This window comes from Zeugodacus cucurbitae, chromosome 2, assembly GCF_028554725.1.
Source record: "Zeugodacus cucurbitae isolate PBARC_wt_2022May chromosome 2, idZeuCucr1.2, whole genome shotgun sequence".
In the NCBI taxonomy this organism is placed as follows: Eukaryota; Metazoa; Arthropoda; class Insecta; order Diptera; family Tephritidae; genus Zeugodacus; species Zeugodacus cucurbitae.
This window is the reverse complement of record NC_071667.1, coordinates 27695798-27716345: the sequence shown is the minus strand read 5'-3', so window position 1 is coordinate 27716345 and position 20548 is coordinate 27695798. Positions and strand designations below refer to the sequence as shown.

General features: G+C 32.3%; 1 protein-coding gene across 6 annotated transcripts in view; it reads right to left on the bottom strand.

Moving 5' to 3' along the window:
• Window positions 1-20548, bottom strand: part of LOC105213678 (transmembrane and coiled-coil domains protein 2) — a 42150-nt gene that overhangs the window by 13218 nt on the left and 8384 nt on the right. For 4 of the 6 annotated variants that reach the window (XR_008470068.1, XM_054225861.1, XM_011186674.3 and 1 more), the window contains 2 exons: window positions 9711-9754; window positions 2245-2618 (listed from right to left, as the gene is read on the bottom strand). Coding sequence is in view for 3 of the 6 variants with exons in the window: in XM_054225861.1 (XP_054081836.1) it covers window positions 2245-2467 (223 nt within the window). In the remaining 3 variants the exon portion in view is untranslated. Of the gene's footprint in view, window positions 1-2244; window positions 2619-9710; window positions 9755-20548 lie in introns of those variants that run through there. The other 2 variants (XM_054225862.1, XM_011186673.3) reach the window with 1 other exon arrangement.

The window sequence follows — 20548 nt, the reverse complement described above, 5'->3', positions numbered from 1 at the left end:
CACCGTCAACAAACTTATTGGACCTTATCAGTGTGGCGTTAGACCTGGAAAATCCACAACCGACCAGATATTCACCATGCGTCAAATCTTGGAGTAGACCCGTGAAAAGAGGATCGACACACACCACCTTTTTGTCGATTTTAAAGCTGCTTTCGACAGCACGAAAAGGTGTCTGAATTTGGTATCCCCGCAAAACTAATACGGCTGTGTAAGTTGACGTTGAGCAACACCAAAAGCTCCGTCATGATTGGGAAGGACCTCTCTCTGCAGAGCTAAATAGAGAAGGTACAATCTTCTAGAAGAGTGTACAGCTGCTGGCGTACGCCGATGATATTGATATCATCGGAAGCAACAACCGCGCCGTTAGTTCTGCTTTTTCCCACCTGGATAAGGAAGCGAAGCGAATGGGTCTGGAGGTGTATGAGGACAAGACGAAATATCTCCTGTCATCAAACAAACAGTCAGCGCATTCGCGTTTTGGCTCCCACGTCACTGTTGACAGTTACAACTTTGAAGTCGTAGATAATTTCGTCTATCTACGAACCAGCATCAACAACACCAACAATGCCAGCATCGAAATCCAGTGGAGAATTACTCTTGCCAACAAGTGCTACTTTGGACTGAGTAGGCAATTGAAAAGTAAAGTCCTCTCTCGACGAACCAAAATCATACTCTACAAGTCGCTTATCATTCCCGTCCTGCTTTATGGTGCAGCTTGGACGATGTCAACATCAGATGAGACGACACTAGAAGTTTTCGAGAGGAAAATTTTGCGCAAGATTTACGGTCCTCATTGGCAACGGCGAATACCCCAGACGATGGAACGATGAGCTGTACGAGTTATACGACGACATTGACATAGTTCAGAGAATAAAAAGACAGCGGACACGCTGGCTAGGTCATGTTGTCCGAATGGACGAAAACACTCCAGCTCTGAAAGTGTTCGATGCAGTACCCGCCGGAGGAAGCCGAGGAAAGGGAAGGCCTCCGCTCCGTTGGAGGGGGGAAATATAATTTTAATAAAAAACAAGTTATAGAATGATTCATTATATAAATAATGACAGATTATTGCTTCACAATTTCGATTGATTAAGAAATAATTTAATTTCCGATAAAATATCGATTTGGGGTTCGATAACTTACTTGTCTACCCTAACTATTACTAAGAGTTGAAAAATATGCGTCTATACATACATACATACATATATACGTATCGCAGTGTATACATCACAACTTGTAAGGCTTTTAATCATCCGTCTGAGTGCTACTACAATAAATACTTTATCTTAATTGCTGCATAAATAGAATTCCTTCGTGAGCTCGAACTACGAGTAGTTAGTAACATATAAATATGAGGAATGCGCTCCCAATAATGCGGTATGCACTGAGCCGGTCATAAATTTGAGATACAAATATACATACAGACACACTCACATATATGGGCAAATAAATATGTATGCCTATGCCTTCATAGAACTGAAACTCAAGTAGTAAAATGAATTATGTGCAGTTAAAATACGCATACCATACTTATGTGTATGTATTTTATAGATTGTATCTGTAGACACACCTACTTTTTCACCATACCGCAAACACAAACGGAAGTGTCCAATTGACTTGAAGAAAGCGCTACACAATGACAGATAATAAATGGACATTATGATATTCGTTGAAGGAATTCCAAGGAGAGGTGCTCATCAAACAAATTAACTAACAAACAAGCACACACACAGATACATACATATATATATATATACATGTAGATATGTACATATGTTGATACAAATAGGAGATGAACTGCTAAAATTAGTCACAATTCAAATTTAATTAAGTTGAAGCCAGCCAAGCGAAGCTTTTGAAAGCGTAGGATAAATTTAGTTTTATTATTGGAAATGCATGGCGTGAGTTATTTACTTGCTTATTTACATATATACAAATAAAACGTATGACACATGTAAATATGTAAATGTTAAAAAATAATCCAGCTAATTGTTATTGGTATAAAAACAACTAATGCTTTTACTTTTATGAATATGTAAATTAAATATTAAATATATGAAATAATAAAATCGTTTAATGCACATCCGCAGCTTATTTGCATACGATAGCTTATGGTATGCTTAAGCGCTTCTATATTGACAAATAAAACTATAAACACATACATACATATGTACATAAATACATATCGACATACTTATGCAATTAAGTATACTTAATATATGTAAATCCATTCAATCTACGTACTTTGTTCGGAACTGCGTGTGTCCGATGGAGATCTACTTGTGCGCAACTGTCCGCTTCCTGCGACCCGACTCAGCAGCAACGAATTATTATAATGATCTTTCGCTGGCGTTGTTGCGCTTAAATTCGCTGTTGTTGTAGTAGTTGTTGCTGCTGCTGTTGAGAGCAATGACGATAAGTGTGTACCACTACCACCAGCAGTACTCGTCATATGTAATGAGTCCATACTTTTGTCAATGCATAATAATCAAGTGTCTCTTCATCGGTGTGTGTTTGTTGTAACTACTATTGCATTGCTTAAATGTACGTGTCGTTTTATTTTGTCCAAATTAGCCGGTGTTACGCAATTAGCTTCACGTACAATTATTGTGCGAAAACTGCAATGAGACAATGTACAGACAAAAAATTAGTCGCCATTCAATGTTTTGTGAAAGGCTAAAGTAAAGAAGGTGAAGGGCAAAATTATTACTATTATTATGTGTTTTACTTTTGAATCTGTTTCGGCGGCAGCGGAATTATAATAACAAATTATAAATGACAAATAATAAATTTTAATTAAAGTCGTCTTAGTCTCGCCACTTCTCTAATATCTTAATTCGAGCTCTGCTCTGTTCGGTACATTATATTTTTTCGACATTCTAATATTACCAATGAAAAATGGGCGAAATCGATTCACAATCACGCCAACTTCCCATATAACTGAATTTTGAATTCCATCTGATTGCTTCACTTTATAATATACATATGTATACATTAGGAACCAACGAAGATAGCGGAATAAAACTTTACACTGCCTTTTCTGTATTTGAGCTGAAGTATCACTTGTGGAAAAATTGTAGAGATAGGACAATAATTTATCAAGGTCCCTGATATCGAACATGAAGAAGTCAGTGTCTAAGGGTAATTTTCCACCAAAAATACCGGTACCTTATAAATCGGTTAATATGTGAAATATCTTAGAAAAATAAAGTGAGCATATAATCTTGAATATAATTTGCCTTGGTGATAAAAATGAGTAAAATCTGTACAGGAGTTACCTCTGCCTATATATGATGAATTTCGTTATTCTAATGGACTTGATGCCGAATATATGGGCCACATTGTGTTATCTAATTACATCAATAAATTGCGAGAGTATAAAATGTTCGGTTGCACTCGAACTTTAATCCTTACTTGTTTAAGTATATTTTGAAAACGAGATATCGTTGCAAATAACTCAAAATAACAAATGTCTAACTGATATTTTATAATTATTACTACTTTAAAGTAGAGTTTATGTTTCTTCTCGTTTCTCTACTTCATTCTCGGATTTTCACATTACAGTGCTTCTAATTATAAAACGGCTTCCCTTGATAACGTTGAATCCGCAAGAATGTTATTAACTCAATCTGAACTGACGCTTTTATAATTGCTATATATTTGTTACACTTTCATCAGCACAAAAATAAACAAGTTCCAGCATTGCATGTGTCCATATGTATTTATGTGCGCATAATATGAAAAATTCTACAGAAAATTAATTAAAAATTTAATTCAGAAATTCTTTGCATATTTTTATATTGTACAAAAAACAGTTTAGATAGTCAATTATTTATTATTCGATACTTATTATTATTATTTTCAATTTTATATGTAAATATTTTGAAAATTAATGAAATCCCCCGGGCATTCATTAAGAAAAATAATATGAAATATTTGCGTGAACAACACTAATTAAAAATGTGAAAAATATTTACCAATGGAATTCGCACATATTTAATCAAACACAACAACCAAAACGTAGGAGTACAGACATAGCCACTAAGGATGCTCTTAATGCAGCCGAAATTTTTAAAATATTTAATTACTTAACAAGCAATAAATATGTGTGTACATATGTAATATATTTTGTTTTCGAAAGTAGTTAGAGTTCCAAAAGATCGAAGAGAGATATTTGAATTTCAATTTCCACAGGAACAATGTCCGTTGGAAGAAGATAAGGCTTAGAAAATAATAGTAACATCATACTTTGGAAAATTTATAATAATAATATCTATTAATTATTCTCCATAAAGAGCCAAGCAATTTCGAAACACATGCATATGTAAGAATAAATTGCCTTTTCCAAAGTCTTCAGACGACCCTAACCTACAAATGAATATAACAATTTTTTTTAACAATTTCCAAACAATTTAATATAGAGCAAAGTGTTGATAATATATATATACCGATATAAATTTATATATGCTTGTGTGTGTGTGTATATGATACAATTAACAAAAAGAAAAACAGTTGAAACAATAAAAAATACAAGTTGGATGCATGTAAACATGACAACAACTAGAGCAATTTGTTTTAGTGCAAACTCCAAAGGTGAATCACCCAACATCCGACTAACAAACAATTTGATTACACAGCAACTTGAAATAAAACAAAAACGAAAACAAACAAAAAATGCAAATAATATGAACAAAGGAAGTGGCGATTGTTGGACGCGTGCGCAAGGCGATAAGAAGCGGACAAGTGGATGAACTGAACAAAATCACATATATATGTATGTATATATGTATGTCAGCCTGATTACTCGTAATATAGAGCTTGACAGATTAGAGAAATTGAATTACTATCATCTAAATATGTTAAGTCATATCTGTCTATGTGTTTGGTCCGATTATATAGCGGAAGTGTGTGATAAGAGCACGACGCTGTCTCTATAGTTGTTTGTTTACAAGAAAAAACTGAATGAAGCTACATTTATTTTTTTGGAGCGGTCAGTAATCAGGTGAAAATAAAGACAAACATTTTAATTGTAAAAGTGTGTGAATTGAAAACAAAAAAAGAAAACAAGAGTTACGCAATTTGTGATTTTATTTCATTTGAAACTTCGAAACAATGTTTTTCTTTTCGATTCACTTGACTCATTTCAGTGATAATAAATATTGGATATAATTTCATAGGTAAATATTTACATTTGATATACAAACGGAGAAATAAATCTTGTTTCCCCGCTGCATTGGTGAATGGGGTCCGATGACTGTTTGACTAACAGGCGGCTTCAATATAAATTTACAAACAGTGTACACGTTATGTTTATATATACATACATACATACAACCGACTGTCCGCCCCAGAGTGTGAAAAGTGTGCTTAACCGCAATTGTGGTTTATTGGGGCGTATTTTTTACAAATTTATTAATAAACATTTGAGCACTTCCCTACAGGCAAATGTACTAATTCCGCACTGATTCGGTACAATGCGGTTAATGCCGTTACTAGTTCTCCTTAGTGTTTGTTTCCATAGAAGCATAATAACATAATGATAAACGAACTTTCGATAATTATGACATAAATTTTAAGTGCATTTGACACACACAGTTTTGATTCATGACGTTACAAACAAGGTTTTGTCTTCAATTAGTATGAAAATTTGACAGTTCGAGTCGCTTTGGACATTGCGCATCATCATATTTTTTTCTATCATCTCTTGAAACAGTATTCAACAGATGGAGAGGACCAAAAATATTACAGCTTACCCGCCTGATACTAATTAAGTAGTCGATAAATTGAGTAGTTATAAATTGAAAATTTTGTCGTTAGTGCGATTTTCCTGCCGGGAAAACCGTAAATAAGTACATAGTAAGTGTATACAAAAGTTATAGATATAATAAGTATGTTTATAAATTCGTTTCGTTGTATATTTATTCATAAATATGAAATTTAAAACAGGGGCATATGACAACAAGCTTTTCTCGTCATTGCATAAAAATAGAAGTAGTTCATTTAAATTTCAGAGCCATAAATATAATCATTGAATTATTAGAAAATTGTAATTCAAGTAATTGGTAGTTTCTAAAGAATATGAACTTGATTTTTAAATAATAAATATTTATCATAACGATATTCATAGCATTATTGTTTATGTATACTTATATTATAAAGAGAAAAGGTTTGTAGGTATGTTTGTAATGAATAAACTCAAAAACTACTGTGTCGATTTCAAAATTTCTTTCACCATTGGAAAGCTTCATTCACAACGAGTAACATAGGCTATATTTATTGCTACAATCTCAACTTTCTGGAATTAATATATTAGATACTATTCTCGATAATATGCCCGACTAGTTTTTGTTATAGATTATATTCTTTTGAAATATCTGAGCTCAGAACTAGATTATTTAATAAAGAAGAATACCTACCGTACACTATTGCTCCAACTATAGTATTACATATAATACATAATATAAGATTATGCTCCTAATACCCCAGACAGATGGCGGCGTTAATTCGGATTAACTGCTTTAATCGCGGTTAAAGCCATAACTTGGACTTTATATAAGTTATAAGTTATAAGAATTATAAAAAAATATGTTTAATTAAAAAATATGATCTGAAGTCTCTAATTGAAACAGCCTTTTTGTGCATTTGTCTGATGAAAATTAATGCTTATCTACATATATCAATTTGACAATTTTGAGTGCATGTACACGATAATCAAACCTGAAAGTATTGAAATTTAAGCTTAAAATACACACCTCAAACACCCATGAGTACATAAATATATACGAACACTGTTGAATCCGTAGAAGAGGATATAATTAAAGGTGTGCATAAAATAATCTTTTAAGCTCTGCATATATGTACATGTAAAGTACATGTAGTTTATTAGCTCTGTATATTCAACTAAAAAGATATAAATACATATAGACATATTGTTTAACTATAAGAATATGTGTATCTGTACATATGATAGCGTTTCTGAGTGTCCTGTTACGGCTGTTTTAATTAAATATTTATGCAAATATGGACCAAGGAATTTTCTTCACTGACTCATCGCTTTCAGTAAATGTTGATCGGATCAGAAGGGAAGAGAGGTGATAGCCATGGATGTACATACGTACACATACATATATGTGAATGTGGATATGAAGCGAGAGCGTCGAGTGCCATGAAGGGTATAATTGGAAATGAAATTTATATATTTAATAAGTAATTTGAATACAGTAGGCCGATGGCGCTCATGTAATGGTGTTGACGGCTATGAATGACAGAGGCAGTGATATTAATTTTATTAATGGAAATTAGGGTAAACAAAATCAATGCTGAGTGAGTGAGTGGCTTAAGTTCGAATTCACGGTGTAGTAAAAATATTTACACAATTACTTCACACGTTTTTCTAATCTATATAATATAATCTTAAATTATAAAATATAAGAAACAATTTGTGTTGGTACTTGAACTTCAACTAAATAAACTAGAACTATCTTTGGACCGTTAATTGTCTTAGAAACATTTTTCTGAAATACATTCTTATATAAATATCACATAACGCAGTTTTATCAGGAACCAACAAACATCACGTATTCATAAGTACGCATGACAATATTTTTGCAATTCGAGTTATCTCAAAAGTGGCATGACGGCCTAACAATTATCCCGTTAATACTTATAATACTTATAAGCCATGTAAAATTGTTATTTAACTTAGCCGTCAAACTTGTGAATAGCTACAACGCTCCGCTTGTTATTGTTATCGCTTATATGGTATGTGCTCTATGGAAAGCACATGTCGCGCAACGCGTTTTTTTAAAGGCCACTTGACCGTCAATAAAATGACTAATTATATGACAACTCCCTAATTTCGCTAATTACATACGTACATGTGAGGGTATTATGTGTATATATATTACTCACTTTAAGTACTTAGCGTGGCATATGTAATTTCATTTAGATGTTAATATGCTTGCAAATAACGAATACTACTTCATCATAATTATCGGCTCATTAAATTTTGAAGATGTTGGTCAATGTTACGAAACTAATAACATAGCGGGAAAGTAATAAAATATGTAATTTGAATAATTCAAAATTCTATAAAAATCACATTTTCCATAAAATTTTCTTAGGTTGGTAATATATTATATACACATACAAATATATATATATATCTGATATTAAAAAAATAAATTTTTATTTAGTTTATCTCTTAGTAAATAGGTGTGAATATGATTCAAATACCAGGAAACTATGCATGTAAGCAGATCAGTTCATATTGTCAGACGTATGTACATATGTATATCAGAGAGCAGCTTCGGGTATGTTCGAGTGTGTTCAATCACACTAGCTTAAATTCGGTACGAGTGTGTCGAAACACTCTTCAAACACGTGTTCGATCGAGTTTGGAACCCGAAGCGAAAATAACGCAAACGAACAATCACGACGGTCCTATTTTCGAGTGCAAGCAGCAAACTCGGATTTTATGTATATTATATTTTCGGGTGTGTCGTGCACGTGTTGATTGTGATCGAAACACTCGAGTGGCACTCGAAGACCAAAAAATAATAGATAAACATACGTACACACATATGTATGTATGTTTGTTGGCGTCGGGATGTCGCGTTCTGTCTTAGCTTTTTTGGTTGAATAATTTGAATATTAGACGTACATAGTACATATTATAAAATAATAATTCAATTTAAGAATAGAATTCACTCAAAACTTATTTTATTTATTAATTCATAAATCATAAATAAAAAACATTTCATTGCACTTAAATATTTTAATTTTTTTTTAAATCACAAATTTCAGGTGTAGACCAGATAAGGTGTTTGTGCCATTGGAAATGTTCTCACAACCCGAATTTTCTATCGTTGTCATTATGAATTATAAAAAGTAAACAAAACAAACAAAACCAATAATCGTTGACAATCACTACGCAATAATAGCATGACTGCCAATTACATACATACATATTCTGAAATTTTGTGCACACTCGTGTGTGACTCGATCACATTCAATACGATCGGGTTAGAGTGCCAGCTCGTTCACAAACGAGTGTCAACTCGGCACTCTGTTAAAACAAGCATATATGCTTGTGTTTCGAGTGTCGCGAAAGGCTCGTTCGTTTTGAACATGTCTCCAAACGATCAATACGTGTATTCATACCGAAAACTTTGATCAAACAAAATCAGAGTGGACATTCGAGTGTGCACGAAAATGATATACCCGTTGCAGCTCTCTGATGTATATGTACAGATAAATACATATTTCCCCCGAATGAGCAAGTAACCAATAAAGCAATTTGGATGACAAATGATTTCAGTTGACGGTTGTTCTTTTTTAAAGGCGTTAATCATCCAGATAAAAAAAAAATAAATTTAGATAGACAACTAATTTACCACTAAATTTGAGGGATTTTTATACCAATAGTTTAATGCTTTATTGTTTAAAGAAAACTAAAAAAATAAATAAAGTAAATAATATCAAAAATTATTTTCGATCCTCAATATTGTGTCATGTTTATGTGATTTTTTGTTTATTTAGCAAATTAATGTTTTATGTTTTAACCAAAATTGTTTAAAGAATTTTTTTAGCGCACTTCTGTTTTAGGCCTTAGACTAAGTTAGCATAAATCTTAAATACAGCCAACAGTTTTCTGACTATGTTAATGAGGTGTCTAAACCACTAGATGTCGAAATTAAGAAATTACTCACCTAAATCCAATAATACATCAGTCTTCCAAATTCTTTTGCATTATCTGCAAAATAAAATAATAAAATTAGTTAAAATAAATATATATTTATATATTTTAGAGAATACCTTTGTTATTATGATAATAATACAATATTTTATTTGATGTTAAATATGGCGATATTTAATTTAATTTTTTAACTAAAATATTGCATTTTATCCTCAAGTTGTAATATTTCATAATCTACATCAATTGAAATGAATGTAATGTAATGTAAGTGTAAATAGGTGGAAAAATTGTTTAAAATATGTTTATTTTGCCTTCTCATCTCAATTCTCATTGGTTGGATATCCACATTCCAATAATAAATTAATATAATTTCACTCCCCAAAATTTATTTCTAACCAACTTTCAACCCATTTAAGCGATTCAAATTTCAATACTAAGCACAGAAATTGCTAAATCTAGTTTCCGAAGTCACTATGTCTCTCTCAATGTAAATTAGTCATGCTGCCTTATATATTATTATAATTAATTATTGTTTCAACACACATAATAATCAATATAGATGATTTTCAAACTCAATACTTTACAAAAGAAAATTTTGTACTTTTTAATGCTATTTCCTCAATACTCAAGTCCTGTTGTCACAGCTGATTGTCACACTTGATACCTGAGAAGCAATGTCATCACAAACACCTGCTCACTCGCCTAGAGTAGCAAAAATGCCCGCTCCGCTTACTGACATTCGCCCACAGTAGCTAAACGTAGAAGAAACTAGCGAGGCGAAACAAAATAGAAGGGGCTGACTAGGGGTAACCGAAGCCAAATGGGCATAAAATATGGATGTCATTTTGGCAAAAGATAGCAAACACAGCAGGCCAGCTGGGAGCGTAGCCAACTAGACAGGAAATATCGATTGTTGTGTGGCAAATTGTGCGCGAACACTTGTCAAACTGCCCAGAAAATGCAATGTGTGGCACAAAAAATAAGAACTTCAAGGAATAGTAGAAGTGAATATAAAAATGGGATATTGCTCATACGCCATGGCGTCTCAGTACAAAATGTTTGAGTACTTTTAACATTACATATAGACATGTAGATATCGAAAACATTTAAGATCCTTGTCTGCTTATCTCACATACTGAAGACATCACCCCGCACACAAGCTAGCCAAACACAGTCGATTACAAAATGTGAATGAACGAACGTCCGACCTATTAGCGCCTCTGAAGTCTCATTCAGCCCGCATTTGAAGTGCTCTTTTCAAATGTGTTAATTCCACTAAATTAAATTACAATCAATTTGCCTGTTTCATGCTAACCTTATGCTGGCGCTTTTGTCAGCTGCTAATCAGCGTATATTCTAGTTGGACTATATAGATAAAGATAACAATGAGCGCCTTAATCGCAGTATTATTGATATAGCAGAGTGAACTTTGAGACCTCGAAGTGATTGGCGGGAAATATAATGAATATGTTTTTGTATGTTTGCTTATTTTTTTTTTTGAGATTAGCGATCGATTGCCGAATGTAAAATATGACATGCAATCAAAAATCGTTGCAAATGAATAATACATAAATTGTGAGTTCTCACATAGATAATAAACTAATAGGGAATTAGGAAAGTAAAGTAAATAGAGAATTGGTGAATCGACATTAAAGATGAATCGAAATTTATACTATATACAAATGTGTATGTATGTATGTAGAAGAGTATAGATGAAAGAAAAGGGAAAGGATGGGATGTTTTATGTAATTCCTTTCGTGGATAACTGTCAAAGTAAATATATGTATGAGTTTCAAACGGTTTTTAATTCTGATCCCAGATATTGAGATAAAGTCAATGCATCAAGTACATACTCCGAATGTATATATAGTGTAGCGTTGCATTTGGTGTTTGAGGTGATGTTGCAGTTTTATTGCTCTCTACTGTAACTTTTATATGTACAATTATTTGCAAATAAGATACGACAATCGAATTGCTTTAAGCCCCCCTCTTTCCGAAGATAAGAAAAGATTTACGAGTAAGTGAATAACATTTAAGCCGAATAATGATAAAACAAAAGCAGCAAAAACAAAAACATGTCGCATGAGTATATGAAATGGTATCATAACAAAGAGCAGAATGGTGACTAAGATTACAATGGAATAACCACAATATGTGAATAAACATAAAAAAATAAAAAAAAAGTAGGTTAATACACACACTTAAGAGGAACTAAATAAAGAAGTGGATGAATAAGAATAAAAAGCAAATAAAGAAAATCAGAAAAACAAAATGATGAAACAAAACGAAATATGGTAAAAGATATGATAACCTATAAGTAAAAAAAAATTGTAAGTCCCTTTTAAAGAAAAACTTATAAACAGACAGAGATCACACACACACACAACAATCTCATGAAGAAAAGGCACACACAAAAGCGCAACGTAAAGCTAGCGTTGATAAAAAGAAAAATGAAAACAAAACAAAAATCACACACAAAAACAAAGAATGCAGCCAAGTGCACTAACCCTGAAAAAGCTTGAAAATTACTTGCTGCTCACGGGGCGTGTATCGTCAGCGGTACTTAACCATTTGCCTGGCTGTGCTTTATTCATTCGCCTGCTTGCCTCTGGTTTTCTGTTGACAGCGTTGCATACTCGTACATATTTGAACTTTCTATTTTTATATTGTCTACACATACCTAACCTTACAAACACACACATACACGTACGTACATACATCACATCCACAAGTGGAACAAAAGGTTTAGCAGGGAAAATGTGGTGAAAAACTGCAAAGGTACAAAATGCCAATGCGGATGCGGGTGCGGGTGTAGTGGGTAAATACATACATATGTATGTAAGCAGTTGAGAAGAAAACAAACGACAAGCCTCAAGTGGAATTAAAAGTGGCAAATGCATATGCAGATATGCATTTTGCTTAAAAGTATGTGGGCAAATGCATTAACTCTCTTTGAAAGCATAAAACCTCCAATATGTGCATATACTCGTACATATGTATGTACATAAGTAAACATATATTTACAACAAATACATTTTTAGTAACGGGAATCCTCGAATACACTTTTAATAAAGAGGATAAAATAAAAAATATTCTCAGTAAAGTGTACTGCTTCCTTTGTTTGCTAACTTCATATATCCGTTCCGTCCTTGAATGATAGAGGGAGTCTATGTAATTTACCGAAATCTCGCTCCAAGCAAGTATAATTGCTGCAATTAATGATTCTTTATCTTCGTATTGCTTTGCTTCTTCATAAACGTTCCATGTAAGGCAGCCCCAACCGTTTTCAAATATTAAGATCCGGAGAATATGGTGGCCAAGTCATAATATTAACGTTTTGACTCGAAATAAATGACTTAACTAATCAAGTTAAATTAAAAAGTTTTTCATCAGTGCAAATGAACGCCAATTATTGAGTCGAGTGTCAGATTGAACACTCCCAGACATGTACTCTTCCGCCAATTGAAGCCGTTTTTATTTGCGTATGGTATTCAGAGGTGGTTTCTTTATAATTTTTAGACGCTTCAGAGATTTTGCATTTCTGCTTCAAAAAGTTGAAAGTTTACTACGGCTAATTCCCTGATCTTAGAAGCAATTCTAACAATTTTTTCCGATCGTATTGTTTTTATCCGTTTAAAGTTTTTTCATATTCCTCTGGATCTTTTAAACATTTATCAATGGTGAGAGTAAAATAAGTATATCTTTTGACGTTTCGATAGGCCCAAAGCATTAGTTTTTCGTATTATTTTCAAATTTTGCTAAAAAATTTATTGGTTCTTAAAGGCAAACATAGGTGCGTCTAACCCATGACCAGCTGTGTATCTCAAACTTGAATCCACAAGTGAGATAAAGTGCGTTTTATTAGTCATAGAATCTTTTGGATTCAAGTCAATATTTTAATTAGTTTAAGAGATAAGTAACTTCAAAGTCAAAACTTTTATCTGTACAAGTTTTTTTTTGTTCACTGTACATAACTACCATATGATACGACGCTGTCGAAACAGCTCGTTTCCAAATCCATCCGTTAGATGAACGCAATCACTAAAACAACAAAATCCAAGTCAATCTGCTTTCCAGGAACTGTAAGAACCAAACATACCGAATAGCTCTGTTTCATTAAGACCAGTGATTTTTTGCTGTTCTCAGACTTCAAGAGAATAGTAGAAATAAATTTATTTATTTACTGTTCATAAACAGAAAACTATAAACTAGATTTGGCTGGGAAAACTGAGAGTACTTTTAATATGTTACAACATATACTTACGAATAGAGTCAGGTTAAGTGAAAGCAGCTAGGAATTTGTGAGTTATTAAAACTACACTAAGAAAGGGCGTTTCGTCTTTTCGCCTTTTGTTGAAAAAGTCATATGTCATGCAATAAGTCATAAGAAGTGTATCAGAAGTCGTAAAGCAAAGTCTTGATAGCCCCCATCAATACATATGTTGCGTTGGGAATAACAACAACAAACATGCAACAAACAATAAGAAAAGTTGACAAATAGCTGCTCAATAGCATGACACATGCGACATATTAAGGGTGCCATAGGCGTACTAGAACTAAATATAGTGGAATGTGTACATATTTATGTATGTATGTATACAGAAATAAATGCTTTATAAATACACATAACTAGATGTACTATATATAGTAGAAGCATGCGTCAGTGTGTCAGAGTTCATGAAATTGAGCTTTAATAAAATTTACGCTGCTTTTGCTATCGCTTTCGGGGCGGAATGTGAAGTTTGGATAATGTGTATATCAAATTATTGGGAGCGACGACTAGCGATTTGTTTCGTTTTGTGTGCTGTTTTGCTTGTTGTGGCATTTTGCCATACCGAAAATTACGCGAGAAATGTCAAAGTACTCCACAATAGTGTTGCGAAAGAATTTCATGAATAATATACAGTTACGCTGTTGTTGTTGCTCACTTTCATTTTGGTGATCATACACGCTTAATTGAATTAAAATGGCGGTGAGTCATTTTGGAAAATTGTTTGATTTAATTTCCGAAGCGAAATTGCAGTAGCGAAATATTATATGTGTACATGTGTGTGTGATTTCAATTGACATTGTCATACAAAAACAACTGCTTATGCTTGCATAATAACTGTAAAAGTGATGAATGTCATAAATGTAGTTTATACCTATGTCAGCAAGTGAATGCTTATAAAAATGCCTTTCAAATGAGTTGACTCTTATTGGCGTCGCTGTGAAATAAACAAAATAAGCAACAAAACGCTGGCGCGACTATGAGTTATTGACCTGTATCACGCGTCATAAATTAGCGCATAGATGGGAAATGCAGAAAAAAAATAAATAATAAAATTATTTACATACATACGTTGTGTTATATATATATACTTGTATATATATTAATAATAATTTTTTGTTTTAATTTTCGTTGGAAAAGTTTGATTTATTAGCCTCAACTCATGCATTATAAAATTTCGAAAGTGGAAATGCGCCACAATGGCCATCAAAATAATTTATAATAAAACAATTTTTTATTGGTTACACAGCGGCGGCATATTGTTAAATTTCTATTACAACACACAATGCACATTACAACAATACAGTTCCATTATGTAATTTATTATTATTTTAAATATGCATGTTGGCATGTCATGCCTTTCATGCATGTAAAGCCGACGGTCATGCGCTGCACAAAGCAACAATAGTAATGCGTATGGAAAACTTCATTAATAAAACAACAACTTTAGGCAGTCGTTGCAAAGTCATAAACCTCTATAAATAAATTGTGAGCGTGTATAAATGCAAATTTTAGTGTTTGTTTTTGGTTACCTTGTTTTGGGAGGTGAGGTCGCTGCGTAACTTTGATACATGTTTTGACCAAGTTAACGGTATATGCAAATTTTTGGTTAACACCAGCGAGTGTTTAGAAAAAAAATTTAGATACATTTAAATAATACAACAAGCAAAAAAATTCATGTAATATTAACATAATAAAAGTGATAGCCACAAAAATAGTAATAGTGAAATGCTAAAAAAAGTTCATCACAATAGAATTGCAACAATTGGTGTTTTTGTATTCATATTGGAAGGGAAGCACAGTTCAGTGAGCTAAAACTATTTCTTCATTACATTATTCGTGGATATGCTAAGCTAGCTGAAAAGATGCAAATTATCCGAAATCTATTTTTTTTAAATAGACAGGCAAACTCCACTCGCGATCTTAAAAATTCCATTACTGTTTCAAAAGTTTGTTTTCAAGAAATTTTCTCGAAATAAAAAACAACAAAGCAGTGACTGGCAACCATAATTCATGTAATGAGCATTATGACTCAAAATTAATTTTTTCATTTGGACAAATAAAGTAATGTCATTGTACATTACACATGTCGCTTTATGGTCAACGTACGAGCACATTAAAGTAACGTTAGATAATAACAATTATAGCATACGATATAAGGAATTGAAATAAGGCGGTGACAAAAATCAATCAAAGCAATTTAGACAAATAAAACTGTAAATATCTGTACAAAAGCACATACCTCCAATATTAATGGAGAAAGTATACACCAAAACGAAGAAAGTGAATACAAATATTATAAATTGGATTCGAACTTAAATAAAATAAAATAAATAAATATCGACACAATCTGATTATACCTTGAATATAATACATATAAAATATATTTACAGTTGGGTCATTGACCGCAATTAGTTGCAGATAAAAAAGAATGACATCTTATGTTATAAAACGAGATAATATGATGCTTTGTGCTGCAATTAAGCAGTAGATTTGGTGCGATATAAAGACAATTAGAGAAATGGTAACGTTAACCCAGATAATATAAATAAACAGTAGAGATGGTGCCTAGAAAACTTAAAAACGGTGAAACCGTAGCAAAATGACCGAAAATAAAAGAAAGAGAATATAAATAATCTAACCTCCATTTAAATAAAAAACACATAAAAACTAAAATAATTAATAAGAGGATAAAATAACACTAGTAATTACAAACTGACAGCGAAAAGTGAAATTCTGTCTACCAGCATAATAACCGAATTGCGAAGGTTAGCGGTAACAACAAGATTCGGTGATGTGGCTATGACAGCTGCCATCTGGGTAAAACATTTCACACAAGCCAAACGAACAAACTGACAACTTGATAATTGATGAATGTCTTGCCCGACACTCATTTGTAGACAGCAAAAAGGTAGAGGAAATTCACAGTTGAAAGGGAATAAGACAAAGAGCCAAACTGAAAACTCATTCGACGATAAAACAGCATTTTCAAATCTTATCTGCGCAGTTGAAGCAACACATATGGGCGTAATATTCACAAACAAAGCCGATTGTCAGTATTTACAGCTATTGGAAAGATAATTGCTTTCCTAACTGAACAAGCAAGCAAGACAACTTTGTACCTTAGAATGCATATGCACTAAGAGCCATCAAATCCACTAACAACAGTAGGAAATGTGGAACAACACAAAATTTTTTATTGTGTAAAATGAGAACATTGTATACTCAGCACCTTGTGTAGCCGCATAAATAGTTTATGAGTCACTCACGTGAACCCAATATGTAGATTCTCAGTAATCATATTGCCAACTGAGTTAACTGATCAGAAGTGTCTTATTACTGAATAACGAGTTAAAATACGTTAAAATATGAAATAAAGGAAACACATGATGAATGAGTTACACATTAGAATTTCTGAAGAAACGAAATAAGTAGGTGTGATGAGTAAGATTAATTTACTTTTTTTTAATACCAAACATGTTTCTGCGTTGAAACCTTATTTTCGGTACAAAGTTTAACGTACGAAATACACCACACAGCAATCAATGTCAAAGTCACAAATGTTATGATGAAATTTTAAAATTATTTTAGACTTTAGACTTTATTTTAAATCAGCGTAAAACGACTTAAGTTATTGCAAACAAAGTGAGTTATTATGACGAACTTATTCCAGATTCTACGGCTATATTATTCTATCGTCATAGTTCGGAACTAGAAGACTCGCCCAGTACAATTATACTTGCGGAAGTTGAAAGTTCTAACTATTACTTGACAGCGACGTTAAATAACTCCGACAAAATCGGCAAATATGAATCTGAAATCAGCCTCAATACCGTTAATGGTAATCCAGAGGTTAATAGTTAAGTGCATAGTTGTGTATACGCATGTGAGTGTATGGAAAACCTACTTCATCTGAATAAAAATAGCATTTCTATTCCATAGTTAAATTTATGCCCTACAGTACATCATCATAAATCATACATGTTTTTATATGCTAGTTGTCTATAACTTATAGTCAATGTTTTGTATGAACAAATAAACATACAAATGCATTACATGTCTATTTTGTGGAACCTTGGACCAGCGCGATTTATTATACAATCAATATTGTTGAATACATTTGCACACAACACAGAGAACAGAGAATAATATTTACGCAAAATATTGGCGCATAGAAGATTACAACCAAAACAAAGCAAGACAAGTCACGAAAAAGGTAATATGAGAAAATATTGTTGTGCACACCGTTCAAGCATGAGGAGGAATATGAGCAAAACAAACGCTAAAGCTTAATACGTAACTCAGAAAAGTTTTATTACAGCATTTGTAAAGCAAATATGCATGAAATGAAGCATACTGAATGTGTGGAACAAAAATAGAAAACCGGAAAGCAAATACTACTTAATTAAGTTTTGTTTTCGTTGGACTTGGCTTTGATGGAGCTGCGTAACAGTTTTCCATGAATAGTCAACTCCCATAGTTTATAGTTATTCGTGAACAACATACATATAAATAATGAGTCCGTCAAACGCCAGCCGGTAGACAGTCAAACAAGCGTGCCGTGTTGAATATATACATATGGCATATGGCAGCGTCTTTCGGTTAGTCAGCGCGTTGAGTAAGTTTTGATGCGTATACCTCATATGCGATAACATAAAGAAGTATTTGCAAAAAGAAAAGCAAATTAATAAAAAATGCAGGGAATAATCATTTATACAAATGTAGTACGCAAGAGGCAAAAACAAAAACAATGCCAAATTTTTGCGTTCTGATAATTTTAGGTTTCATGTTTATCAGAATTTATATGTGCTAAGTAATTATTTATAACATTGATTGCTTTGCACGCCACGTGTGGGACTTCGTTTTGAAGCACTTTCCATTAATTTTGCGGTTAATTGCAGTGTTCGTGAACATTTTTTTGTGCTTCGCCTTTGTTGGTGCATAATTTAAGGCCGAACTGGCATTGAATTTTGGCAAAGTGAAAGTCTTAAACACACACACATATGCAATTGTTCTCGATTTGCTGAACTTTTGCTGGGGCATCTGCACACATAAGCCGTGAACTAATAAAATTAATTTGTATGTAATTAATTTAATCAGTAGTTTGGTAAAAATATCATAATTAAGGATGTGAAATTTCATAAGTGTTTTATAAACTAAATAATTTTAAAAACTTCCCGTTAAATGAAAACTCGCTTATAAAATATATTTATTATGGAATGATTGGATTAATAGTATTATTTTAAATACAAATAAAAAGTAATTTAACGAAATTTTATTTTAATATATCGTACAAAATACCTGTGATAAAGTTACTTGTTTTTGGCATAATTAACACCTTTAGATACGTGAATAAGTCCCCCATATTATCAAAACACAGCTGTTTTGAAACAGTCGCATTCAGGCATTACGATTTATCTGACAATTAAGCTCTTCTGTCACGGCAAGGGGAAAATACCACAATACAAGTGTCAGAAACCGCACAAGTGAGATTTGTCAGTACATAACGTTGGGGAAAACCTTCAGACTGTATCGATAAAGCAAACTCACAGTATGTTCACATTATATTCAAAATAATTTACGACTATATTTTTTTTAAATTCCGTATTCATCTTAACAATTGGTAGACCACAGTGCAACCATTGAATTAAAAAAAAACTGGAAAAAGAGATTTAAGGAAAAAATGTGCTCATTTTTATTTTTTTTTTTATCAAATAAATATTAATATTTCATTCATTATCAAATGTGTATATTATTCACAAAAAGTACCGTATACTCTCGAAAAGTAAATTCTCAGAAAGTAAATAATCGCGGAAAAGTTAATCACCTTTAAGATTACACATGCACCTCGAAAAAGTGAATCTTTTAATTTACTTTTCAGAGAGTGTGATAAAAAATTCGAAACGAAGCAAGCAGCGTTTTTTTACGATGTTGCAAAAACACTTACTCTCTTGTTTATCGGGTCTTTTTAGTAAATAAACTCTCCTACTTGATCCACTGGTTTAAACATGAAAACGATGCAAATCAGGTGTCAGACTTTTTGAATTGTCGTACAAAAATGGTCAAAAAAAATATATTGCAAAAGAAAAAAAACAAAAGAATATTCAAGATTTTTTCTCTTCATAGTAAATACATATGTATGTATGTATGTAAAAGTAAATGTGTTTTTCATGTAAATCCATATGTTTTATTGAAGCAAATAAATGAATGAATTTTTTAAGTTTAAAAACGCATTTATTATTATAAAAACAGATAATTTATGTATATATTTGGAAAAGTAAATTATTCGAAAAAGTAAATTACCCAAAATACCAATCGATTTACTTTTCGAGAGTATACTGTATATTAATATTTTTATGTATTTAAATTATGACAAAGCAATTATCCATGAAAGGTAAAAAAATTAAATATTTTTGAGTTTTGTGCTATCAGTACATACATACATATGTGGATTTATTAGTGTCCACAAAGAAATGTGGTTAATTGAAAAAAAAAAACACGCTCAAGCTAATTTTTTGTCGATTCTAGGTGAAGTTTGTGGTATTTGCGGTTTTTATATTATTTTTTTCACAGAAGTGGTC